The 27,801-nt window shown below is 40.6% G+C and overlaps 1 protein-coding gene across 1 annotated transcript; it reads right to left on the bottom strand.

Annotated features, from left to right (window-relative positions):
* LOC143815557 (uncharacterized) lies at nt 1-26,557 on the bottom strand. The gene is made up of 3 exons (XM_077294873.1): nt 26,403-26,557; nt 8,828-9,358; nt 1-4,320 (listed from the first exon to the last, which is right to left on the bottom strand). Exons 2-3 carry the CDS (start codon nt 9,351-9,353, stop codon nt 4,259-4,261), a joined length of 588 nt encoding a protein of 195 aa, XP_077150988.1. The 5' UTR covers nt 9,354-9,358; nt 26,403-26,557; the 3' UTR covers nt 1-4,258.
* Between the last annotated feature and the right edge of the window lie 1,244 nt (nt 26,558-27,801).

Raw genomic sequence — 27,801 nt, 5'->3', positions numbered from 1 at the left:
TAGTTGTAGATGTAGTTCTTTATTTGCAATAAATAGTTACATTATATATATATATGTTATCCAACCAACTTTTTTAAATCTTATTTACAAATTACAAATTAGTGCTAATAATGTGGCGTACAAAGTGCTTCATAGTAAACAAGGACATCATAGGACTGCAGGAGACAGGAACCAAACATGCCATCACCCATGCACCGAGGTTTCCACAAAATGAAATATATTGTAAAAACTAGACTTATTGGTGCTTCAGTAACTCCAAGGCCTTCAGATTTGGGTTAATAAAACTGTAAGCAAATATCACAGTTTTAAAGGGATATTTATTACACAAATGTGCATATGCAAATGTGCACTTCAATTTGGAAGAGAGCCGATTTGCATCATTGCTTGTGAGAGTACATCTTTTAGTTATATTTCTGAATTAGAATCGATACTTAGCAAAGCTGTGACAAATGTATATATTCTGTATATAAAGTACTTTAACTTTTGCCTCCTATCCCTTAAAAGACACAGTAGAGAATTCAGAGATGTACACAACAGTTACCAATCTCCTGCAGTTTCCAGAGATTCAGACTCAAATATGAGAACTTCACATCTACACTGCTTGCTCCGATGTGATCTTTTTTTAAAAAAATATATATTAATATACAAAATTAAAGGTCATGTACATAGTTGTATATATATTTTACTGAAACTCATGTTGGCTAAAAAATAATTTTGTGTTTTGGTTGTATTACAATTTCCAACTGTCTTGAGTAGCTTGCATTTATGCTCATACATTGCAGGTAGCTGAGTACCCTTCAGTGTGAGATCTACAAGACAAACTCTGATGGCACAGTCTGTAACCCATCTCTCTTCTATGCCGGACACAAATTTAGCTTATATCTTTACAATCAAATAAAGTAGAAATCAATCAAAAAGGAATGTCAGCTTTATAAGAGTTCAGAATCACATCAGATAGATTTCACAACGAACAGTACCGTGCAGCCTGCAATGTATGGGAATATATGCAGGCTTAAAAAACAAAATTATTCAATATTTTTAAATAAAACCCAGATCAAAAATGTAGCCAAATTACGAGCAGTTCAGTAAAAAAAAATGCCCCGATGGTGTCCATATCCTGTGTGCGATTTATTTGAAGTTGATGTAAAATCCGTCATTAAAATTGCAGACACGATTTAAGAAAGGGGTCTGAAAAAAAATGATGTAGTACATAGGATATATCAGTTTTCATGCGCTGCAGCATTTATTTTATTTCACTTTGTTACATTTATATATTTTTAAGTGTATAATTTTGTATTGCACTATAGTGTATATAAGTATTTCTGCCCGTTAAAATAAAGTGCTCAGCCAAAACAAGTCATGGCTAATGGAGATAAACTATATTAAGGAATATTAATAAAACTAAACCTAGTCATAGCGATAAGATTGCTGGCTTAAAGGAGCAAAGGAGATGGATTACTGCTAGACACTTACAGTACGTAGAGTAGCCGGCCAAGAAAAATCCAACCTGCCTGACAGCTGATGGTCAAACAATTATGGGCATCTTTCAAGCTGTTTGTTTTCCATCTATTTCCGCCCTTCCCTGGCTCTATACAGCCAGATCTGTCAATCAATGAAAATGGGAGGGTGGAGAAAGAGGGAGAACAACCAGGAGGGAAGGTTAAATGTTTGGCCCCGCCAAGGGTGCAGTGGGGGCCTGTACTTGGTTGGAACAGTCATTCTGTGTTGATAGAGTCCATTTAAGGAGAATTGCCAACAGTTATGGAAGGTGCATGGCCATCTTTAAGAGAATCTTGTAGCCTTATGTGCCAGTATTATTTTTCGATAGGTATCTGGACTGTCTAATTTTAGTTTTCTTTCAGTTTAGGGGGCTGTAGAAGGCAGAATGTAACTATGCAGTAAGATATGCATAGTTAGTATATACATTCATACATCTATGTTCACCATAATATACTCAAACAAGTCTCAAAAAACAAAAAAAAAATAGAGCACATTAATATTAAATAACCCGTATAAGAAAAACTGGCCCTTGGAGCTTCAGTTATAATGCTGGATCCCACATTATAGATAGCCTTCAGTAACTTATTACCAATGGCATGTGCAATTTAGCAGAATTATCAAGCATCTTGAAGGCTTATTACATGCCCATATTCCCTTGCTGGAATTTCTTCTAACTTTTGGGAATAAAATCATAATACAGAATGTAAGATGGATGTAAAATGGGCTTCTGTAAGCAAACTCATGCACTTCGCAAGCAATGTAGAGATCAGTATCTCAAATTTGAGAGCCCTTATACTTTTATGAGTGCTGCCACAGTCGTAAAAATAATTTCATTAAATTAATATATATTTTCGTAAAATATTCCCCCGTTACCTTATATTAAGATGAGTTTGAAAATTTTACTAAAACATAGAGTTATCCAGTTTATAAATAAAGTCATTCTCAAGTCAGAAAACAATAGAATATACTCTTCCGACAGTAGTTTTACATCGATTTACAGAATTAACAGCTGAAAAAGAAATCTTAAAAGGTTTTTTTCTTCCGTCAAGACTTGTTAATGACTGGTCATCCCAGGGAAAGCTGTAGCACGCCTTACATTACCCCTGCAGGAAAATGTCGCAAATAGCTGGGCATGTAATGTATGGATGGAGCGAGAGCTACTCGGTATTAGAGCTACGCCATGGCTAATAAATGGGACAACCACTCTAAGCCGGAATAAAAGGACTTAAAGAGGTTGTGACCGAAATTTGAAAGTGTTTAAAACATTTTTCACAAAATCAAGATAAGTAATTGTCTATGCTAAAGTAATTGATCTTCAGATGCAAACTAAATTGTGTAACCGATATCAATTTCTAATTGAAGGACAAAGTGTTGGATATGTATTTCCACTAAGCACACTTCATGTGGTTAACTTTTGTCATGGTCCTAACAGAATTGTTTTTACAGTATTCCGATTTTCGAAAAGAGCTTCATTGTGATGTAGTTTTATTATTTCGAGGTACTACATCCCTTTTCATGATGTCACTAACATTCGCTAATGCTTACTATTTAAGTGCGGAAATAATATACAGTTTGGGGCTACACAGTTAGCATTATTATCGGTACCAGAGCGAGTGCCACACTAAAGGAAACGTTCATACTGTGTGGCGTGATGAGATCTGACTGTGACCTCCAACAATGGGCAAATCCTAAAGAGTAATTGTCATTTTCAGTTTTATTTCATAAATCTTATAAGAGGAATCTGCTTTTCTCATCACCTGGATTGATTTTTCACTCTCAATTCATGGGTAAAATCTGTATAATCCGTATAGACAGATTTTCCAATGACTGAGATAGAAGATGACAGTTGGTGCTTTTAAAGTCCTATGGAAATGGGAGGGGGAAAGGAGAGGGAGGAGCTAGAGGTAGACACAGCCATTCTGCTGCAAGTTCTCCTGAAAGGAATGTTACAGTTCTCCATAGAACTTTATGAACACCAACTGTCATCTCCTATCTCAGTAATGGAAACATTTGTATTCAAGGAAAACAGATTATACATGAGAATCAAGAATTTGGGGAAAGAATGATGAGCCCAGAAGGAGGATTTATCTAATAAAGATTCCACTAAGATATATAAAGTTTCTCACTTTCATGTGCTTCAAATAATAGTAGTCTAGACATTCAGCTCTCTCTACATCACACAGATCCAAAATTTTCCTGGATTAGTGTATGTTGTCAATTTTGGTATTTTCATCTCCATTGACTTCATTGGGGAAAAAATACATTGGGGAAAAGACACATTTAAACACAGCACTCATGGTGTGATCTTCTACCCTGAAGAGCTACTTTTCCTATCTTAAGGATTTAGAATTTTTAACTCTATCCTTTCCAAAGAGCGCACTTTAGATTTGGCAGTGGCTGAGAGACAGACAAAATGACAAAACTGCACGTGGCACGAAGCTGATGACATCGCCAACAGGCCTCAGCGTTTCCTTACATACATACAATATATACAACACATTTTCTCTTCATATATACAAAAAGCAGATTCCTTCTCAGCGAAATTTTGTTGCTATGGCAACTAAAGTGGTTAAAGGCTCTCCAGGGCCTTAATGAAGTGCATCAACATTTCCACTTTTCTTACAGTCCAGGTTATGTCTATGGGTCTTCAAATGAAAGATTTACTTCCTGAAACGGAGATACTTGTATGGAAAGTTTTGACTTTTCTTGAGGAAGGACTCATGGAAAACATCATGTGTAGAAACTGGAACTAATCCAGTCACTGGTCACACTGACTCGGTGAAGGAAGCGGAGAACAGCGACGTTTCACTTGATAGTAATCTGTGGAAGCAACATACTAAAAGTTAGGCTCTGCTTCCAATGGTAGGCTTTTCTCATTAATATGAATATAAAATTTATCACCAATCATTCGTTTTCAAGAAATCAGGATAGAAAGCCGTGAAAATACTTGAAATATAAATATAAGGAGATTTCGCGTGTAAATCTGTGGATCTAGTCTCAGTAAGAGATGGTGCACTGCTCTCCTGAGGAGGTTGTGTATAGCAGACACAGGAGACGTGTGAGACACTATAGACGGCTGCAGCTCCGACCGATGGTTCCTAGGCTCATACTGCCAGAACCGGAAAGACTACATAGGAAAATCAGAAAAAACGTGTGTGATATTACTGGCGCTACCAGTGGATGAAGGCTGTCCAGAGTCAGGTAGATGAAGAGGTTTTATTGTATTATGCGCTTCAGAATTGATCCAACTTCTCCTTCAGAAATGTATTTGAGGATGGAGTTGGATCAACTTCAAAACGCATCATGCCACAAAAACTCTTCATCTACCTGACCCTGGACAGCCTTCATCCCCTGGCCGTACCCAGAATATCCAGCAAGTTTTTTCTGATTTTCATAATTAGTGAATATACTTGAAACCTATGCACTCTCCCTTTATACAGTGGCCACTCACCAAGTGGCTTCAGGTATATCCTATTAATGGAGGATAAACTTCTTTGAAGGTGCTAGAATACATGCATTAGTGGCTGCCAGAAGAGATTGTGGTTTAGTGCTGACAACTATAGCAACCCCACTGCATACATGCAAAATAAAATGTGAGAGCAACCTACATGTTTAACAGCACCTTTAATGAAGATAGAAATAGCATAAGCATGGCAATCGTAATTTGAGAATTAACCGTATAATTCATTTTTAATTTCTCAGTTTACAAGCAAGAGCAGTTAAAAGGAATCATCTGTTTTAGACAATTGTCACCATAGAGAGAATCTGTCACCAGATTTATGCTGCCTCATCTGAAAACAGCATATAGAAAGTCATCGAAATTCCAATGGGGTCACTTGCTGGGTTTCTTGCAGTACTAATAATACACCATTTTTATCTGCTGCAGATCTGCTAGTCTTCTCAATGATAAGCTCCTGCTATCTAGTCCTTCACATTGATGAGTTCTGGCTATCATCACAATCCACCACTGATTGGTAGATTTCTGACTTTGCATAGTGGAGTTAGAAAGATATCAATTAATGATGCGGGTGGGATTAGAAGGAGCTCATCATTCAGAAGACTAGCTGACCTGCAGCAGATAAAACAAAAACATAAAGGAATCTGAGTTCCTCTCCCTATTTAACCAGTCCTAAGCTTGGAAAACATAAATGACAGATTCCATTTAATCGATATTTGCCATATACCCTTAAATAGACTTTGTAACCATGTTTATTTTCTACTGAATCATAGAGCAGAATAATTTAGGGGCAGAGAACCTGTTTCCAGCCTTGGGTAACTTACTTGTATGCTTGCCATAGTTATTATAAAGAAGTGTTTTATCAGCAGGAGATTATCACTGAAAGGAATAGCTAACCTACAGTAATGTAGTCCTCCATATTCATGAGCTCTGCATAACCCCCACCGATTGTCAACATTCTCTCTATGTAGAGTGTAAACAGAAACCTTTGAATCAGAATCAATGGTGCATATGGGGTTATACAGAGCTCACTATGGAGGAAAAAATGTTTGATCTGCACCAAATAAAAGAGAATTTATCAAAACTACAGAAAGAAGCCCAGTAGGTGCCCTACTCATGAAAGAGTCCCAGCCCTTACATTATGCTGCTCTCAGATGGGGCTGCAAAACTCACATGTTTTCCCAATTCTTCACCAACTCTTGATTTCAGCATTCTCTTCTTTTACTGCTCATGAACAGAATATTGTTCTCTGCAAGATTGAGGAGTCACAGGTTTCCTTTCTGCAGAGCTGTTATCAGGGGCGGATTATCAGAGGGTCAATATGGGCGGTAGCCCAGGGCCCAGTGGTGTGACTGTGAATGCCCGCCGGCATTTATGTGCCCCCGGACCCGGTGGGCAGAGAGAGGGGGCCCGCATTGGGCCCCTTCTCATCTGCTCACCGGGCCCCTTCCGGCGCTGCGGCGGTTTCCTATTGACGTGCGGGCGCGCGCCCGCACGTCAATAGTTAACAACAGCCGCCAGCCAATTGGAGGCTGGCAGCTGAAGTCGGCCGCAGTGCACAAGTGTGCGCTGCTGGAGGGAGCTCGCCGCCTGGAGCGCTGGTCAGGTGAGGAGACTCTGTTTGTTTTTTTTGTTTTGTTTTGTTTTTTGATAAGCTAACGGTGGATACACTGGGGCAGATGATTGCTGGAGACACTGGGGCAATGCTGGAGACACTGGGGCAATGCTGGAGACACTGGGGCAATGCTGGAGACACTGGGGCAGATTGCTGGAGACACAGGGGCAAGGCTGGAGACACTGTGGCAGATTGCTGGACACACTGGGGCAATGCTGGAGGACACACTGGGGCAGATTGCTGGAGACACTGGGGCAATGCTAGAGACACTGGGGCAATGCTGGACACACTGGGGCAATGCTGGACACACTGGGCAATGCTGGACAATTGGACATACTGCGGCAGATTGCTGGACACACTGGTGGTAATATGCTGGACACACTGGGGCAATGCTGGACATACTGGGGCAGATTGCTGGACATACTGGTGGTAATATGCTGGACACACTGGGGCAGATTGCTGGACACACTGGGCCAGATTGCTGGACACATTGTCTGGGGGCAATGCTGGACACACTGGGGGCAATATGCTGGAGTCAGACACTGGGGCAGATTGCTAGAGACACTGTATGGGGGCAATGCTGGACACACTGGGGCAGATTGCTGGACACACTGGGGCAATGCTGGAGACACTGGGGCAGATTGCTGGACACACTGGGGGTAATATGCTGGACACACTGGGGGTAATATGCTGGACACACTGGGGGCAGGACTGGAGGCATGGGCAGAATGTAGACACGGGGCATGATTGGAGTCACGGGGCAGAATGAAAGACATGGGGCAGGATTGGATCATGGGGCAGGATGGATACAATGGAGACAGATGGGGCAGGATGGGGACATCATATGGGGTAGAATGGATACTCATGAGTGCAGGATGGGAGAACATATGGCTGGAGCCAGGAATGAGACACACGGGGCCAGGGTGGGGAATATTATTCCCATAGGGGCTAATTAAGGGATATTATTACTGCAGTGATGTATTTATTTTATTTTTTGAGTATACTGTTTTTAATGGGGGGGGTGGTCCTGTTACTGTGCAGAGTGACACTATATCACCTTTTTTTCTCCATGTGGTGTAATGTAGAAGTTGTGAAAAATTAAGTAATGTGTTCTGCAAGCAGAGCTCGAGATAACTGTGTTATTTCTTGCAGAAACGAGTCCTGGCTGGAAGAAATCATGGCGTTCTGTGCTGGATGAAAGATGAAGGACTTCACCTAGAGATGTCACTGGTGAGTCAGTGTTACCTATACACTGACACTATACACTGTATACTATATACAGAGGTCCTGTGTACAATGTCACCAGTGATCACTGTATTACCTATACATTATATACAGAGCTCCTGTGTATAATGTCACCAGTGATCTCTGTATTACCTCTACACAGACACTGCATACTAAGTACAGATCTCCTTTGAGTACTGGCACTTATGGTGATAGTATTGTGTTTTTTTTTTAATTACTGATCAGTATTGTAGTATTCAGTCACTATGTGGTGGTAATATGTGGTCTGGAAATGGTGTTGTGGTATTTGTCCCTTGAATGTGCTATTTGGTCACCAAGTGGTGGTAATATGTGGTCTTGACATGGTGCAGTGGTATTTGTTCCTTGTATGTGATATTATTCGATCACTGTGGTTGTAATTTGTGGTCTGGTCATGGCGCGGTGGTATTTGTTCCTTTTATTTAATAGGTTACAGTAGAGTAGGGCCCGGCCATTTTTCTGGAATAATCTGGTTCGGGTATAACATGACCCCCGACACATGACCCCCGTCACATGACCCCTGTCACGTGATCGGGGGGGGGGACCCACAGTGTCTGAACAGCACGGGGCCCTGGCTACCCTTAATCAACCCCTGGCTGTTATATTATTACAGAAGGAAAACCACTCTTTACCTTCAATGTCAGAGGCAGGAACTGGGAGAGCTAAACTACATCTGCTTTGGAAGGAACCCCTATACAACATCCCTCTGTGCTTCCTGGGGCATTGTGAGTATTTTGTAGAGGTAGTAAGAGCTGAGCTCACATGCAATAAAGTTTCAGGGGTTTTTGTGGAGGCATTCGCCAATCACAACCGATATATCACAATATGCACAGTGGATGACCAAAGGGGTGGGGCGTGACACAAGGATTCTCTCTGCAGGTTATTAAATTGCTGTGTAATGCACTGACAACTTTTGCTCAGAGTATTTTTTCTAATAACACCACATTTTGCAGATTGGAATTGGGAAAAACCCTACTGCATGTTTTAATTACCGGTAATAGCCGCTTGCTTTCGCTTGCAACCAACAAGGTACGATCTTGTGTCACCATCCTGTGTCGTCACCTCTTGTTGTGACCCTTCCACACTCTCCTGTGTTGTATTCTCCAGGAGTGGATCTTCCAATACCTCTTGTGTTGTCGTCTCTTGGAGTGGATCTTCCATCACCTCTCCCCTTTTAGCCTCCTGGAGTGGATCTTCCAATACCTCTTGTGTTGTAATCTCTTGGTGTGGATCTTCCATGATCTCTTGTGTTGTAGCCTCCAGGTGTGGATCTTCTTCTCCCTCCTGTGTTGTAGACTTCAGGAATGGATCTTCCACTCTTACCCACTCATATTTCCCCTTCACTGGAATCTCTTTCTTAAAGTCGAAGTTCCATTTGAGTTTGGCTTTTTCCAAATCATCCCTCATATTTGTCTCAAAGTCTTTTTTAAGTTGTTCATGATCGACCTCTCCAAAAAGATTCCGACGAACCTTTTCATTAAAACCATTAGCCGGTAACATTTTCCTGGCAGCTAACATATTCTCTGCAAAACAGAAGAAAATTCTAAATTAAGAATTACAAATATGACATACAGTAATGACAATAATAATAAAAGAGTATGGGAGTAGTAAACTGCTAAGGTCTTCAAACCTGCTATAAACTATATTGGAGATAGTTGTGATCATAAATTCAGGAGAAAAGGAACTCAAAAGTGAAACCCTGACCTATAAGACATTTACAATACACTTTTCAGGTGAAAATACCTCTTTAGGTTTTATCACATTTTATAGAAGTGGTACAATCTGATAATATGGTCCTTGGAACAGAAATAGTTATGCGTTCCTGTCAAAGCTATCAATACTGCAGAAAACAAAAGCTTTAGTATTTACATGCATATATACACTTCATCAAGTTCTGCTAAATTCAAAAACTCAAGGTTGACATTTTCTGTTTTCTGTTACTTAAACTACATGTGCCTCCTTAAAAATGTGGTAATAAACAGAGTTGAATTTGCCATATTCGTACCATATTGGTACCCTATTCGTGCCAAATTTATGTTTGATGATCTGTTCCGAACATATTCGTTCATTTCTACTGCCATTGACTCCAATGATGTTCGGCTGTGTTCGGTGAATATTGCAAAAACAATATTCGCCACCAATCATAATCGGAACCAAATTTTGGAAAATTCGCTCAACTCTTCTAATAAACGTCCAATATTATACCATTAAAGAGGTCTGAATATTTTAGAGGTCTAGAAAGTGGTACAGTGCATTGGTAAGAATGGTGTTGTCTCATGTTTGTTCTGCAGGAGCACACCGCTCCTCTTCCTCCCAGCTTCTGGATTGCCATGGGGCGGTGCCCTCCTGAAGACTGACAATTTGGACCAGTGATGTGGTTGAGCAGCTGCTCCAACCTTCACATTCTCTGATTATGTTAGCAGAGGCAGCTTTGCCTCCAGCGATCTGGCCAGCTTCAGAGCCGTGCTTGCAAACTCCATAACAAACAGCTTGTAAGTATGAGCTCCTTGCCGAGGCAACTCATCATTGCAGGTGTCCGGTAACGAAGGCAAGGAGCTGTAAATTATAAATTATATAAAAAACTCAGTTTTTTGGAACAAGAGGATTTTTAATAAAAAGCAAATTGCAGAATTGCTTGTTCTTACAAGCACTTTACAATTTTAGCCATTTGCGACCATGAGACAAGCACTTTAAGGATGATGAGGTAAAAGTACCACATTTGGCAGCATAGCACTGTGTAGTATTTAGCCAGAGAACAGAGGACGTGGAGCTTTAGAGGATGTGGAGCTCATAGCAATCGTTACTGACTACTGACAGCCTGAGCAGAAGCAGGTCAGCCAAGTATGGAGAACCCGATTGCTTCTGAAATACATATGCCAAACGGGAACCAAACGTGCACTCTTCTGATATCTGGTAATGGAACAACATATATGAGACTTTTCCCAGAAAATATGCTTAACATAGAGCAAAAATGTGATGCAAACAGGAGCCAAACTGCGTGTAAAGGCACTTTCAAAAATAAACTGCAGCAATTTCGTCCTAACCATTCTCCTGGTAAGCATTTACTATTCTGCAGACATAAAGCCTAAAACAGAAACCAGGGCCTGAGTGTGACCATGTCCTCCAGCCACATAATGCTTGTATTGAACCGACTGCCCTTTGTATAGAAAAAAACGTACATCATAAACGTTGTCGTCTGAGAAAAGGAAAACAGACGTGATAAAAATAGTCTTGTTTGCCTGTATCATATTACTACTATCCCCACCCAGAGCTGACATCATTGCACAGTGAGTCAGGCATGTTCTAGCTTGCTCAAACATGTACCTTGTCCTCACACTTGAAGGATCTGAACTTGTCAGTACAAGTTTACACACAAGGCAGGCAATAGTACAAATGCAAGGTCTGTATTCAGTCAAGGTCAAATGTTTTGAGATGGACACAAATTGTGGTTTTCACAAAGTTTGCTGCTTCAGTGGTTTTACATCTTTTAGTCAGATGTTTCTAGGGTTATTTAAGTACTATTATAATTATTTCAGAAGTTTTTAATTTTTTATTGACAACAGCTTGTGCAAAGCCTTAATACTTTCAGTGTTTCAATATCAGCCAATCTTGACTGATGGCAACCCTGTTCTTGTTTAATCAGTGCTTGGAGTTTATCCCAATTTCTGTGTTTTTGTTTGTCCACCTGCTTTTTGAGGATTGACCACAGGTTCTCATTGGGATTCAGATCTAGAAAGTTTCCTGGCATGAACCTAAAATGTCAGTGTGTTCAATCAGTTAGTTATCACTTTTGCCTGGTGAGATGGTGCACCATCATACTCAAAAAAGCTTTGATCAGTACCAAATTGCTCCTGGATGGCGGGGAGAAGTTGCTCTTGGACGATGTTTAGATCCTATTCTTTTTCAAAGCAATGTTGTTAGAAAAAATTGTGAGTGAGCCTACTCCCTTTAATGAAAAGCAAGCCCTCACATGAATGGTCTGAAGATGCTTGTTGGGATTACACAGGGCTCATGGTAGCAATCAACTTTTCTGCTGCACATAATCATTCATCCACATGTCCCGAACAGCCTGAGGGGGACTTTATCAGAGAAAATAACTTTTCAGGAAGCACAGTGATAGGACTGCTGAAAGCAGAGGTAAAATGATATTCTCTGACAAAAGTCTTCTTCAGACTGTTTGTGCCACCTGGAAGAATGAATGTTTGGAGAAGAAAAGATGAGAACTACCATGAGTTGTGTGTCATCCCATCAATAAACCTGGGGTCCACCATGGCTAGGAAATTCCCCAGGTCTCAATCCCATTGAGAACCTGTGGTCAGTCATCAAGAAGCAGATGGACAAAAAAAAAACAGAAATTGTGATAAACTCCAAGCATTGATTAGATATGAATCAGGTTGCCACTGATCAACATTTTGGCCCAGAAGCTGATATCCAACATGTCAGGGAGAATTGCAGAAGTCTCGAAAAATAAAGGTCAACACCGTAAATATTCACACAAACTCATTGTCAATAAAAATTTTAAAACTTCTGAAATGCTTATAATTATACTTCAGTAACCATAGAAACATCTAAATAAAAGATATAAAATAGCAGTAAAGCAGCATTGTGAAAATGAAATCTTTTGTCAGTCTAAAAACCTTTAGCCACGAATGCAGAGCTCCCAGTCTCTATGCCCCCAGTTTGAAACCCATGCTTTTGGGTGTGTAATATAAGAACACTATATGTAGCATATACACACTGTGTAGTGGAGAAGGTGGTTTTCTGATTTTGACTAAAGAGCCCTCACTCAGCGATATACACCTAGATGACAGTTATAATAAACAATCTGTGTCTGAAGCTGACCTTCAGATTTCTGCTTTGAATGTGTTGTAGATACGCTCAATGATTAGCCACATTTCTGGGCAGAACCTACAGAAATATACAGATGCTCATTATCTTCTGCAGTGTAGGCAATGTCCATCTTTTCCAGAGCAAGTGAATAGGGTTACATCAACTGCGATTGGAATCGAGGTGGATTTTGGCACGGAATCCGCACCAAAATCTGTTTTGGATATTTACTACCATATGTGTTTATGCAATCCTGCGGTATCAAGGTCATTCCCCCAACACACATGGCAATATGCAAAGTATAACACATGATGATCGGAGTAATAAGACTATATTGTGAAGACAAGAGCAATATTAGGCCAAGTCTATGAACCATCAATGAATCAATACTTATGTTTGTACATGTAGTTTTATTACTGATGCTTATTACTAGCAGAAATAATAGAAAACCCATGTAGCAAGAACATTTGTAACAGACACCATATAGAATCCCGGAGGAGCTGTACGTACCCAGACATATTTATATCTATAGTAACCAAAACAGCTGCAAGCTATGGAAACTCACACTCATGTCTATGATAAACTGGAACTTTCTGGCGTTATGTCACTCGACAACCTTGAGATACTTGTTTTCAAGTGTCTATAAGGAAAGGAAATGTAGAATATACCATTTCAATGACAAATGGGCAGATTGTTAACTGAGTAAATTGTGTATGTACTCCAATTTCTGGATCAGGATCTACTGGATTGCTGACAATAGCTATTTGACCCCTTTCATGGAGGTTCATTTATATGGCAATGCAAATACTTGCTGCCACAATACCATATTATATCCTAGGAAGAAAAGGCTTCAAGAGTCTACAGCAGTTTTTGGATGAACAGCCTTGGCGAGATGCCATTGACCAGCAATCAAACTCTTTTACGGCTGGATTTTTAGGAATGTCAAATGTTAAAATTATTAAAGCTTCCACAAGAAATAGTAATTTGACCATTTTTCCTTCTTAACAATTTATACATTTAGAAATTAGATATTTGAAACTAATTTTAACTAGAAGTGACAGATATTACAAAGACGGTGAAAAAACACAACTACTACATAACATTTTCAATAAAATATTTTATAGGCAACAATTACAAGAAAATATTCCAGATGTTACTAGATGTTTTCATACCAAATGAGTTGCTGATATTACACCAGTAAGGGAATCAGCCTATGAAGTCTTGTGAGGTTAAGCTGTGGATCAATTTTCCCGGTACTGCTCTTCCCATCTGGGCCTAATGTGATGCTCACAGCAAGTTATGTTACAGGCCAGTTAGGCCCCTCTAACCAGTCCAAAAGCCTGAAGAAGCTTTCCCATAATTAAAAAATTACTATCTATCCTCACTTCTGGTCACCAGTACAAACCAAAGTAAATGTCAACGGTTCAACCACTGGGATCCTCAATTTTGAGAACAAAGGTTACACGTCTAGCTTTGATTGGAGCCGTCATCAAGAATGCAGACTCTGTAACTCCTTTTGTACACTATAGGACCATCGGAGATAGCTGAGTTTTCTACTTGGCTATCCTTGGCAGTCCTTTAAATGGAGCACCAGTGGACTCGCTTGAACACCACTGCACCAAACAGGATCCACAAAACCAGTGCTCTCATAATCGATGGTGGTCCCAGCATGTGGATGACTGGCCTCTACTTTCTAGGGCTATGTTCACACCAGTATTGGAAATGTCCATCACAGATTCTGTCATATTTTTTAATGTAAAATACTGGACATTATGGCAGAAATCCAATAGATCCATTTTAAGTCCATGTGGTCTTCCAGGCACCCTTAGTGTTCAACAAGTGGCAGATCTGTCCCCCGCTTACATTTTATTATTGCGTTCCAATTATGAAACTGAAAAGTGGAAATCGAAATAGCAATTCTGTTACAATGTGAAAATGAGATGAAAAACACAAATTTGGGGCATTTTTTCTACTTCTCATTTTGCTATAACAAAATACATAAAAACAATGAAATACAATAAGTTGCTAAGGGCGCACACACCAGATTTTTTATGTTCAACTCTTTTTATAGAAAAACAACCCTCATTATTATACAATTATGCTAAATATCATTGTTAAATTATACAAACAAACCAATGGTCATACACGACCTCGAATCAATAGTGTGTCAATGAGTGTCGCAGTATAGAACATGTAAATATATTTCCACCAAACCAGGAGATAAGTCAGACAATTGTCCCAGCCTGTTTCCATGCAACACCAAAATGAAAGCAGGGACCTCAAGAGGGAATCCCTTCAAGAAGGAAGAGAAGGAAAAAGGAAAAAAGTAAAAGAAGGGAAAGAAGAAGAAAGAGAGGGGAAGGGCAAGAAGAAACGATATTCCATCACAAACCCAACAGCACGAATCTAGGCCCACCATAACAAGGCCCTGGAATCTCTCAAAATATTCTATGAAAATCCAACGTTTGAACTTGTTTTTGAAACACGTGGGTGATGTCAATATCCGACTTTGCCCACAAGATGGCAATACATTGTAGCAGAATACAAAATGTTAACATTATTAATTAGAAATGCGCCTTTTTTTTCCTGATCTGTTGACCATAGATGGACACCAATATTCATATTACGGTAGATTTGGCAAACACTATGTCTGCACAAATTTTTGAAATCCTCAATTGCATATGTAATGAATAAAAGTAGGAGATTATGATTTTGTGACTCATGACATTGTATGATATTACATTATGATTACACATATATTTGTTATCATCTATAATTCACACTGGTATGTCTGTATAGATGATGCCATCAGGTCATATCATCAAACGTCTCAGAACTTTTACGCAATTGCATTGTTTCACTTTCTACACTTTTACAATATGTAATAAAATTTCTCGGAAAGCCGAAACTCAAAAATAGAGGGAATAAAAGAGGGAATCTGGAAATAAAGGGACGTGGTGGAGCTGTCTGTCATAAACTCTATCTGTCACTCATTACAAGGAAGAAAAAAAAATCCGGTAGGATTACAGTTGTTTACAACAAAACCCAAGTTCTTATCTCCACTTTGACCTTGGACTCCAGACACTTTCTGCTGCGACGCAGGGAACACTATATCATAGTAAATTGCACTAATAACAGATGCTGCTAACAGTTAATTATGGTGGTTTCTTTTTTTTTCAACCTTGCAATTCATATTGTTCCTTTCCATTGAATGACTTATGACCGCTGACCTGGGATGACACTTTCAGATCCCAATAATGCATAACTATTGAACAGGACTGATCACGAACACATGCCCATTTTATATAAAAGGGCCTTTCCTACTTAGCACCTAAGCCACATTAAAAGAATCCATTGGGTTTCAATCAATGATAACATAAAATAAAATTATATATGTTAATAGTGTATCATAAATGTGGCCAATGTCATGAACATTGTCCCAGATTCATCAAACCAATTTCTGGGGTAAATTGCTTTGGAGCACTATTTTTACCGAAATACAAAAAATATTAAGTACAAGTAAAAGCCTAAGTTCACCGACTTGAGAACTTTATTTAATGATTAGCAAAGTTAAAACATCACTTTTAATTAGAATACCTACAACAGAATATACACATATAAAGAGATACAAATATATATGGCCAACACGATACTGCTTGTCTGGTAAGGTCAAAGGGAGCATACAGTGACCCTATCAAGATACTGGTGTCTCCTATTATGGTGGGGATTGGCACCCTATACCTGTGAACATGGTGCCCCGCTCATCGTCGACTCTCCCTATCTAGTCCTATAAGGCCTGAGGAAAGACAAGAGTCGACGATGAGCCGGGGCGCCATGTGCGCAGGTATAGGGTGCCAACCTCCGCGGTAAGGTCAGGAGACACAAGTATCTTGATAGGGTCGCTGTATGCTCACCCTTTGACCTTACCAGATAAGCAGTATCGTGTTAGCCATATATATATTTGGTCCCACGGCAATGAGCTGATCACCACAATGGCTTTATTAAAGGAGTTGTCAGTGAAGAGTTAACCTCTTTAAACAAACTACAACCAATTATTATTGCTTCATCTAAAAAAAATTAAGCAAATTTACAAATAGTCTTGGTTAAAAAATATCTCCTAGGCAATGCAGACCAATTTGTCTTTATGGTAAAATACTACTCGCACAAAGAAGTAGGAGACGCATGAAGGAGTCCATTACTGTCAGGTGAGATGCATAGGTCTGCACAGGAGCTATAGGCAAAGAATGTCAAATTAAGGTAGTTTTTTATTGTTTATTTTTTAAGTACATGTTTTTTTTAGCAAACAAAGGCTACACCCTTTACATTTAAAACTGGCGAGAATCCTAGGAGTCCATATTTTGTGATAAAAAATAAATAGCTAATTTTTCCAGATTTTTTTTTAGATGAAATTGGCGGGCCACATACTTGGGCGCAGGATCACTGTGCCTTTCCTTATGATTACTGTAGGAGCTCTTTAGTTTTGCATCCCTTGCACTATGTAACTATGAGGTAATTGGCAATGTAATGGCATCTCGCCCGTGGTTGAGTTTTTATCTCGCGAAGTTAAACAGTAGGGTGTATTCCATTTTCTGTTAACTCCTTTAACACAGATAACATTATCAGACTTTTATTACCAGGAATTATAATGAAAGCCCCTAGATGTCAAACACTTTTTCAGATTACTTTCATAGAAATCGCAAATAAGGAAAAGCAGTATTCAGATTGTCATGTGAAGCTTGTTAGTGAAGGGTGCTGGCAGACTAACCTTAGCCCTAACCTTCCTCTCTGCCTATGTATCCAGACGGAGAACGGGGCTGGCTTAGTGATTGATATTAGTCAGTTGGCCCAACCACACATTGCTTGGGTCACGCGCTCGCAGGAAACACTGTTCCATTTCAAACACAACCGCAAAGAGTATGTGCTCAACCGCTGCTTGTAAGTGCAGGTTCCAGCATCTATTTTCAGGGGTGTACCGCTACCCAATCAGCTGACTTCCTGCATGATGGGGGACTGTGCTCTCCTGATTGATAGCTTGGACCAACCACACCATTGACCGCTGGCCTACACTGTGCATTCTGGTAGTGGCTTAGCATCTGCAGCATCGGTCCGGCCAACTTCAGAGAAGCGCTTACAAGCTTCAATTGGAAAGCTTCTTGGTTAGTTACAGAAGATGAGAAAAAAGCATAGGTCCAGCAAGTTCAACCTTTCTCCACCAGTTACACATTTTCTATCGCTAGATTATTTATGACCCACAATGCCATTTGTTGCCAGAAGAGCATCCAGGACTTTTTAAAAAGCTATGACTACCTCTTGTGGTAGGGAATTCCACAGTCTGACCGCTCTAACTGTAAAGAACCCTTTCCTAGATAGCTGCTTTTTTTTCACACGTAATAAATGCCCCCAGCTATCTGTTTTTTAGGAGATTGGCCAATACCGATACTATTCAGACCAAAGAGGATTATTAATAACAAATAAACTACGAAGTCTCAAACTAAACACGACTAGCGGATATTCTACTGGTAGTCTTTTTCCATTCTATATACTATACTACCTTTGATTTATTAGGCTTGTTTATATAGCGCCAACATATTCCACAGCACTTTACAGACATTATTGTCATGGTCCCCATTGGGGCTCACAATCAACGTTTCTTATTATTATATCTTTTGCTTGTGGGAAGAAACTGGGACAAACATGGGGAGAACATGCAAACTTCATGCAGATGTTGGACCATGGAGGGAGCTGAATCTAGAACCCCAGCAACTTCGTCAAATGATCAAAACTTACATCATACCTGCACCCAGATTTATAATTGAACAATAACCCGTGGATATATAAATGTCCTGGATGGGAAAACCCTTTATAGGCTAAAAAAAACCACATTTTTAGAAATATTTGCAATAGAAAACCAGTCCTGATATTCTTATTACTCCTTCATAGAAATAGAGATACAACAGCTTAAATGCAATAAATATAAAAATGTCATCGACTTGTCAGCAGGAGAAAACTAGATAATGATGAAAGCTTATGAAAAGTAAGAGACATATAAAATGCTGGAAAATGGTGATTAAAATTATGTTGTAAATACACAACTATGGCTTCTTCCTCTCACTGCTCCTATAATAGGGAGCTTTCCCATGTCGATGTGAAAGCCTGACTCAGCTAGCTGCAGGCCAAACCACAGCGTCATTCCCCGTCATCCTGGTCCCAGTTTAGTCACACTTCGTAGGGAGGAGGGAGACAATGTCTAGGGCATGTCCAAGCATATCCTTCTGCACACATACACGAAATAGTACAATCCTCGCAAGTCTATTCCAAGGGCACCGTCATTATATGTAACTTTAGAGTAAAGATCATTGTTTCAGTATAGATTTTGTTCATTTTCATATTTAGTTTCCAAATTTAAAATATAAAAACTGGAAATCTACATTTCACAGATACTTCTAGTCGTTTTATTAAAGGGGATATCTTATCTTGTTAAACGGAACCTGTCGCCACTAAAAATGTAATTTACCTGCAGATATAGTGGAAATGTGCGGGCAAATCGCAATTAAATCATCTGACTACCTTACTGGTGCAGCAGCTACAGGGAGAAAATTACGTTTTATTCTCCCTGCAGCTGCTTGATTCCAGGTGCTGTGCATGGAGCACTCTGGAATCACTCTAGTTTAAAGCCTGCTCTCCACAAACATGCTGATGACCAGGCTGTCATACCAGTGTTGTTGGATGTCACAGGTTTCATTTAAGGGATAATGTTGCAAAATGTTTGTAATAACAAGCAACTTTGCAATTTACTTCTAACTGAAAATATTCTACATTTTTTATAAAATAGTTTACTGCTTGCTGCCTCCGTTACCTTCCACAGCAGCAGTTTATCAGAGGCAGTGAATAACCTAGGCAAAGAGCGCATACTTGCAAGTGCTGATCTGAAGCTGGCCAGGTCGCAGAAACCAGCCAACTCCACTGCATTCCTTTGATGCTGCTGAAGCAAATCTGCCTCTGCTTGCAACAGGGCAGAGCATACATCTCGGCCCAATGGCACAAACATGGCGCTGGATTGAGCTGTCAATCTTCAGTAGAGCACCGCCCACTGCAAGCAGGGGAGCAGTGTACGCCGAAAAAAGGCAAATGAGAACCCATTTAAATGTAGTCATTTAAAATCAAGTGATTTAATTTATATCCATGAAGACTAGAAATTTCGATAATGTTATCCTTAAATGCACCAGTCACAGGTGTATAAATAAGTAACGATTACAATATTAACATTAAAAGTGGATCGCTCACAGATTTGAAAAAATTAACTGCAGGGACTATTAAATAGATTTGTTAGCACTGACAAGGCTGGTGTACTTTCTTTGAAAATTCATGTCAGGATTGCTGCATGATCATTTGTAAAAAAACAAAAGTTTCCTTGCCTGAAATTAAAATGAACATTTGATAAGGCCAAGTTTAACTGGACTCATAAAATGGTCATTTAAATATCAGCATTATACAGTCATACTGACATGGATTTTTTCACAAAGAACAACAGCCTCATCAGGTCTAAGAGTTTCAATTAATAAAGTATGTATTTTGTATTGTGAAATCTGGGGATAGATTTGCTAATTTATTGATTATCTTGAAAATCACTTCATATTTCTGCAGTCAAGCAACTAAGAATTTCTTGAAGGGGTTGCCCACTACTAGGACAATCCCTTCTCATTCCCCACGCTTGGTCCCGATAAAATAAGAAAGCCTATGCTCACCTCCCTTGCTGGCGCCGTTCCTGTGGTGTTGGCACTCGCGGTCCCAGAGTTCTCTTGCGGTTGTATGACACATGACTCCAGCACCCAATCAGTGCTGGCGTCACCGTCTCCTCCTTCGGACAAATTGAACATGAAGAGGAAGTCCCCAGCAGCTGCTGCTTTCTGACTTCCTCTTCATCTTCAATTCCACGGAAGGTGGGGACAGTGACGTCACCACTGATAGGGCGCCGGGCACCATGTATTATAGAGCCACAGACGAGCCCCGGGACTGCGAGTGCCGACACCGCTGGAACGGCGCCAGCACGGGAGGTGAGCATAGGCTTTCTTATTTTTCACACTGGCCACTAAGGCTGTCATAGTCTCATACTTTCTGTTGTTTCAGGGAATCAATAAGTACGTTAGCAGGAATAGACAGACTCTGAACTTAACTTTTGTGTTCAAGCATCTAATGAGCATGTGCAAAAGGACGGCAAGCACGGGGAGATGTAATATCACCAATTGTGAATGGTGGATCTTGAGTTTTAAGCTAAATTATCAGCTGTGTTACCTTTCATTGTAATCCTGTCTCTGATGATAGTGAGCCTACTGAAAACTACCTGAAAGCATGAGTCTAAAATATATCCAGAGACCAGTGTAAAAAATATCAACATATCTAATTTAGTTTTTTTTTTTAATAAAGATCATGATCCGTAAAAGCAAAAAAACAAACATAAAAAACATAAATTTAAAAAACACAAAAGTCTGATTTTTGGATGACACATTCCCTATAAAGTTTCTGATTACTCAGTACTCTTACCTAGTCCAGATGCAGAACTAGCCTACTTAATAAGGAACCCAATCTAAGACAAGTATATAATATCTATGAATCGCACAATGAAACTGCTGCCATGTCTGGGCCGGATTAAAAGCACCTGCTATTAGATGTCTACTGAATATATAATGAATACATTGTGCCATTGTGTGGAAATCAGCATCTCTAGGGAGGAGACTTGTCTCGTTAATCTAGTCTTACAATTCTCACAGATACAATCTGCAAAGCTGTAAATGACATGTTTATGATGGCGTGCACAATCATTTGGTGTGTCACCTCTAATTAAGGCTTATGCATAAGTGGCCATTAAGTTTCTACAAGCCACAGGAGACTCGGCGCTCGCCACAGCCCCTCCTTAGCTTCCACTTAATACTGTGTATGGCCATGAAGATCTATCGAAATGATGGGTTATAATTACTAAAAAAAAGTCTAAGGTTAAAATGTAAATGAGAGATCTGAGGTTGTGGATGACGGACCTGTGCAGGATTGATGTTTAGTATACACTGAGAAAGAACGCCGAGACACGGAAATATCTGCTAGCATGAAGGAAATCTTGAGGTTTACAAGAGGCTTGCATGTGAGGGGAAGACTGGGATTTTTATAGAAACCACACAACGTCTCAGATATTACACAACGGCACGTTCAGAACCTGCAGAGGAACCAAAGTCAACCTTTCATCCTGAAACCCATTCATTCCCATCTTTGATTTGTGGCTCGGTCACTTTTACATTTAGTATCTTATCCAGCAGCAACTAGGAGCAAAATGACCTCATACAAATGACATCACCACTCGTGTCCAATTATTGCAGCTATTGATAAGTCTACAGAAAATTGGCGTAAGAGCTCTGGATATTGAGAAAAAAAACAGGAGAAATCCAGCAGGCTTGTGAATTCAGAAGATGAATAAAATCACTTCTATGTTTTCAGAGAAAGAATATTAAAAAATCCTGCACATGGAACAGGAAAGAGAATCTCACGCGTTTCAAGCCCGCTGTGTCCTCTTAGTCATAGAATGCTCGAAACGCGTAAGATTCTCTTTCCTGTTCCATGTGCTGGATTTTTTAATATTCTTTCTCTGAATACATACTGTAGAAGTGATTTTATTCATCTACTGAATTTACAAGCCTGCTGGATTTCTCCTGTTTTTGCTCACTACTGACAATGTCACAACTTATCCGTGCCCCTGTTCCCTAGATGAGCTGGCTATACACCCGTTTTGTGCTCTGGGTATTACCCTGTTTCTCAACCAATGTTCCGTAGAACCCTATCAGGGGTTCCTCGAATAAGAACATTCTCCTTTAGAATTGTGATGCTGTAGTCATTGGAGTTCCCCCAGAATAGGAAAATTAAGTATTAATTTAAAGGGAATCGGAATGATACTCCCATCCCCAAAAGTGTTTATATGGCCATGCTGCTCTCTGAAAGATAATGACATCCACACCTTTACTTATGCAATTGCTGTTTCGCTTCATATGCAAATGTGGATCTACTTAATGCCCTGGGCATGATCCGAGCACTTCCCAAGCCTCTGTGCACCTAGCTCTATGCCCAACCCAGCCCCACCTTCCTTTGCTTGACTGACAGCACAGTGGCTTGCTTACACAGATGGTGAGCTGTCAGTCAAGCAGAGGAAGGTGGGCTGGGTGAGGAATAGGGCCAGGGTTGGCAGTGACTTGGAAGTGACATTGAAGCCAAATTTGAACATTAATTAAAACAATGATTTTATAGTCAGTGAGCAACAGATTGCATAAGTAAAGGTATCTTTCAGAAAGCTACATGACCATATATACAGTTATCGTTCTGATACATTTCCTTTAAGGGTTCCCAGTGTAGAGACTGCCTTAGGGGTTCATGCAGACAATAAAGCAGATGCACATGGCCTGTATTACAGCAAATGGAGTTCTAGGGGTCCTCATTACAATGCATTAGGGGCTCTGCGTGCTACTGTTTCTCCTGTTCCCCAGGAGAATTACATCTAAACTATAAAGCAGCTGTTCTAGAGGAGGAAGTTTAGCAAGTAGAGTTAGGTGTAATGAATTAGGGAAGTAAGGGGAAGGGTAGAAAAGTAAAAGGAGAAGAGGTGAGGTTTGCAGAAGTCACAGAGCAGAAAGCTCGTCCCTTGATTCCCTTCATTTTACATACAGACTGTTGATGTTACTAATTGGATTTAGTTCCAGTCTTTCTAATTGGACTTAGTTCCTGAAGATAACTGGTGCTTCCAGGGATGGACTTTAATTGGAGATGTTCTGCTAATTGCCTTGGTGGATCTCCCTTTTTATTTAGAGATGCAGTCATGTATGTTATGTCTTTTTACATAGCAAAGTTTATTAACAGGAAGGAGGAAAATAATTGGCTGGAAATAAGATTGGAGAACACTAATCATTCCATTCCATTTCTGGTCCTCAAATGTCAAAAACATCCACCCAGTCTGAAAAATCAACATTGTGTACATTTCCAGTCCTGGGACACCCCTAATGGCATCCCATCACCGAGTTTATTCATGGCAAATGTAATGTAAAATCCTACTTATACAAGAGCCTACCAATGACTTCATGACTGGGTCACTTTGGGTTGTGATGGAGGCAGCCTACCCCACCACTGGCTGGGAGTAATGGCGTCGCTTGTAGGCAGTCACAACACAAGGTGCCATCACCTAATGCCTAATCTCCATACCTTGCTAGAAAGTTATTAAGCCGTCATAGTTACAAGCCAAGACATGCCTCAAGGGGGTATATAATGTTTACGAGCAATCAAATGACAACGGCGCCTTGTAAAATAGTTTCTTTATAAGAACACAACCTTGTCTCCAGAAAAAAATGGATGAAGTGTATACAATGGCGACAAGCGTTCGGAGAAGCAAACTGTTAACCTTTGATTTATGTCACTCGCAAAAATGAGGAATCAAGTCATAATAGCTTTCAACTAGACATATCGTTATTCTACAGACCAAATGTTTGTAATGCCTCGTCACGCAAGCTGCGAGGTGTGGGATTACCTGACCTCAACCCCGATACCTGAGTATCATGTGCATTACTCCTGCAATAACATTTTCCACCTGACTGTTGACAACAGGTCTGGAAGCTAAGAAGATTAGCTCATGCCTTATCTTTATGATGTGCGCTATATAGCCAGCAACAAGTCAAGGCAAATCCTGGCTCTACTGTTGTGGAACCACAAGCACCAGTGTGCCTGAGCTGAGAGTCCTGTCATACCCCATGGGTCAAGAGGATGCAATAACCTTCCCTTATCTATCTATCTAGAACTGACTAGCACCATACACTTATAAATCTTTAAGTCTGCTCATAAATTACAGACACTATACATGCTGCAAATAAATCTAGTGCCTTACTAAAGATTATTGCTCTTTAGTAAACATAAAATAAGCAATAGAAGCAAAAAATAACCTTGTATAATAATAAGAATAACAATAAAATATTGAAATTCTAAATAAAAGTAACTGCACTGTCTGGTTCATGGTAACAGCTTTTCTATGATGTAGTTCATTCCTTAATCAATTATATCTATCTATACACAGATGTAAATATATATGTACACAAGTCTAGTTATACGCACACGAGCATGGAACTGGAATTATTGTCATAGGCATTACTTAATAGGTAAAGTACATTTTCTGAGGACTTGCACTATTTGTCTATACTTTAGTAGAGGAGAGTTATCCAGGCTGAAGATGTAGCAGGTAATGTCCAAGATGACGGGGCAGTAATAACACTAGAGAGCTCAGGGGCAGCAGTCATTGTCTAAATTGAATCACCAGCAAGTAGCAAAGTGAAGAGGTAGCAAGAACTAAGCAAAGCGAAGGGACAACAAGATCTGATTAAGAACAATAAGAACTTTACTGGATCAAGGATAGCAAGACCTTTCCTGGATGAACAACAACAAGAACTGTTCTAGATGAAGGACAACAAGAACTGTCCTGGATGATAGTACTGTCCTGGATGAAGGGACATCAAGAACAACAAGTTCTTGTTGTCCCATCATCCAGGATAGTGTGTGTTGTCTGTTCATCCAGGACAGTTCTTGTCACTTCATCTAGAAGAGTTCTTGTCCCTCCATCCAGAACACTTCATGTTGTCCCTTTATCAGTACAGTTTTTGTTGCCCCTCATCCAAGACACTTCTTGATGTCCCTTGATCCAGGAGAGTTCTTGTTGCCCTTCATTGAGGACACTTCTTGTTGCTCATCAATCATCCAGGACACTTCTTGATGTCCCTTCACCCATGACACTTCTTGTTGCCCTTCATCCAGGATAGATCTTGTTGCCAATCATTCAGGACACATCTTGATGTACTTTCACCCATGACACATCTTGTTGCTCATCATCCAGCATAGTTCTTGTTGCTCATCATCCATGACAGTTCTTGTTGCCCTTCATCCAGAATAGTTCTTGTTGCCAATCATTCAGGATAGATCTTGTTGCCCTTCACCCATGACACATCTTGTTGCTCATCATCCAGGACAGTTCTTGTTGCCCTTCATCCAGGATAGATCTTGTTGCCAATCATTCAGGACACATCTTGATGTCCCTTCACCCATGACACATCTTGTTGCTCATCATCCAGGACAGTTCTTGTTGCTCATCATCCAGGACAGTTCTTGTTGCCCTTCATCCAGGATAGTTCTTGTTACCAATCATTCAGGACACTTTTTGTTGCCCCTCATTCAGGCCAGGTCTTGTTGCCCCTTCAATCTGCTGAGATCCTCTTACCCCTTGACTTTAGCCACTGGGAAGGGTTGAATACATCGCTGGCTGTGGAAGGTAGGAGAACGATTCTGGTTGACAGACGGTGCAGCGATCTGTGATGGGGCTGGGAGAACAGTCCAGGATCAGGGGCAAAAAGCACAGAGCAGGGTGAGGTGGGCAGTAAGGGTAATATCAGGTAAGGTGGGCAGAAAGGGTAATGTGGTGTAGAGGGCAGAATATTATCAGCAAAGGAGGTAGGAGGGAGGCTTCTGAAGATCCCAGAGGAGCTCTCACTAGGCAGATGGGTGCAGGCACCCTCATCAGCAGCTCCTCTCCTGCTGCCCACCTCCACAGCTGTCAGCAGCAGCACGATCAGGTGTATGATGACCCTGGACCACATCCATCCAGGCGCCTACTGGAGAGACCGCATCCGCGCTGCACAGCGCCCGACGGTGAGCTATCCGCACTGTCACAGCTCCTACCTGTCAGAGGATCAGCACTCCGCGGGTGATCCACAGGATCGATCCGTTCTCCAGCCCTCTCCGGATTCCGCTGGCCGCTGTGTGTGTGGACGTCCTCACTGCCGGCTATTTAACTGAGGATTACGTCAGATAACTGGAGATCCCGGGAGGGCGGGGCCGTGTGTGGGCGTGGCCTGTGACGCTCTGCCTCTGCTTGTGAGTGACGCCTCTTGTCACTGGTGTCAGTCTCGTCCGCAGTGATGTGCTGGAGAGCACGGCACAGGCTGCAGGCGGTCACTGCTCGGGATTCCATCACCTACACCCTAAGTTCTGCTCCTTATTACAATATCACATGATTGCATGGTGTGGAGGGAGGAGGGAGAGTGTGATGAAGGGGAGTTTCCAGGAATTTAGAAAAGTTGTACAAGGATAGGGAATGTAATAAATTGAAGCATTGGCTTCTGTTCACATGTCCAGGCAGTGTCGGACTGGGTGCTAAGGGCCCACCAGTGATATTGGCTGTGGGGGCCACTTTTCACCTGCATACAAATATTACACTACCCTCTTTCACAAATGTACCTATATCTCTAAATAGTAATATACTGGGTAGTTTGGCTAATGATTACGATGAGATGCTGTTTTTTTTATTTACAGAGAGAATCAAATGAATTATGCCAAGTACTGCCCATACAGTGGGGTTGGGGGCCCAGGTCTACACAGGGGCTCACCGGGGGATTCCGCTGTTACCCTGTGGGCCAGTCTGAACCTGTGTCCAGGTGTCATGCACCTTTAGCTGCCACAGCATTAGAAATAATGTGCGTTTTGAGTTCCATTTTCTATCCATCTTTGCACTGGCCCCTCTAATGTTCTGCTATGATCTGAACTGCGGATCCGTTGTCGGAAGACATAACGATGACCTGTTGGGATCCGCTTCCCATAGTTTTTAATGTTAAAAAAAAAATGCTTTTATTTGGGCTAAAAAACAGCAGTTGGAAAGGAGACAAACGAGACATTTTGCTGTCTCCAGTCCCATTCAAATGAATGGATCCTGTATTGCAACATTTCTGTTCTTAAGATCCTAAAAGGAGTAAAAAAATAGAAATAATGATTGCACTTGTGCTCACAGCATCACCGATTACCAGCGCTGCAGTTTGATGGAAGCATATATGGCTGGTGACCACTGAGGCGATGACACTGGAGAGTTGGTGGTTCAACAAATATATAACAGTTATTACCTTATTTTATAGCATTCTTTACTTTTCATAGAGCAAAATCCTGAGTATTCAGGAGTCTCTGTTACACTCCATGTAGTTTGTCACCCATCTTTCTTGGGACCCTGAATAGTAAATTTGCATGTCCAAAGTGAACTAGAAAAGTGGCAGGCTGGAACCATCTTTTGGCACCTGAGGGGCAATCCTGG

This window comes from Ranitomeya variabilis, chromosome 3 (assembly GCF_051348905.1).
Source record: "Ranitomeya variabilis isolate aRanVar5 chromosome 3, aRanVar5.hap1, whole genome shotgun sequence".
NCBI lineage: Eukaryota > Metazoa > Chordata > Amphibia > Anura > Dendrobatidae > Ranitomeya > Ranitomeya variabilis.
Note: the sequence above shows the minus strand (reverse complement) of the source record. Positions and strands in the feature narration are given on the sequence as shown.

Bases quoted from the DNA above. Each gene is read 5' to 3' on its own strand.
- LOC143815557 (XM_077294873.1), bottom strand. From the start codon at position 9,353: ATGTTAGCTGCCAGGAAAATGTTACCGGCTAATGGTTTTAATGAAAAG. The intron at 4,321-8,827 runs GTAATTAAAACA...TTGCTTCCACAG, and splicing joins AAAGCAAGCGGCTATTACCG to ATTACTATCAAGTGAAACGT.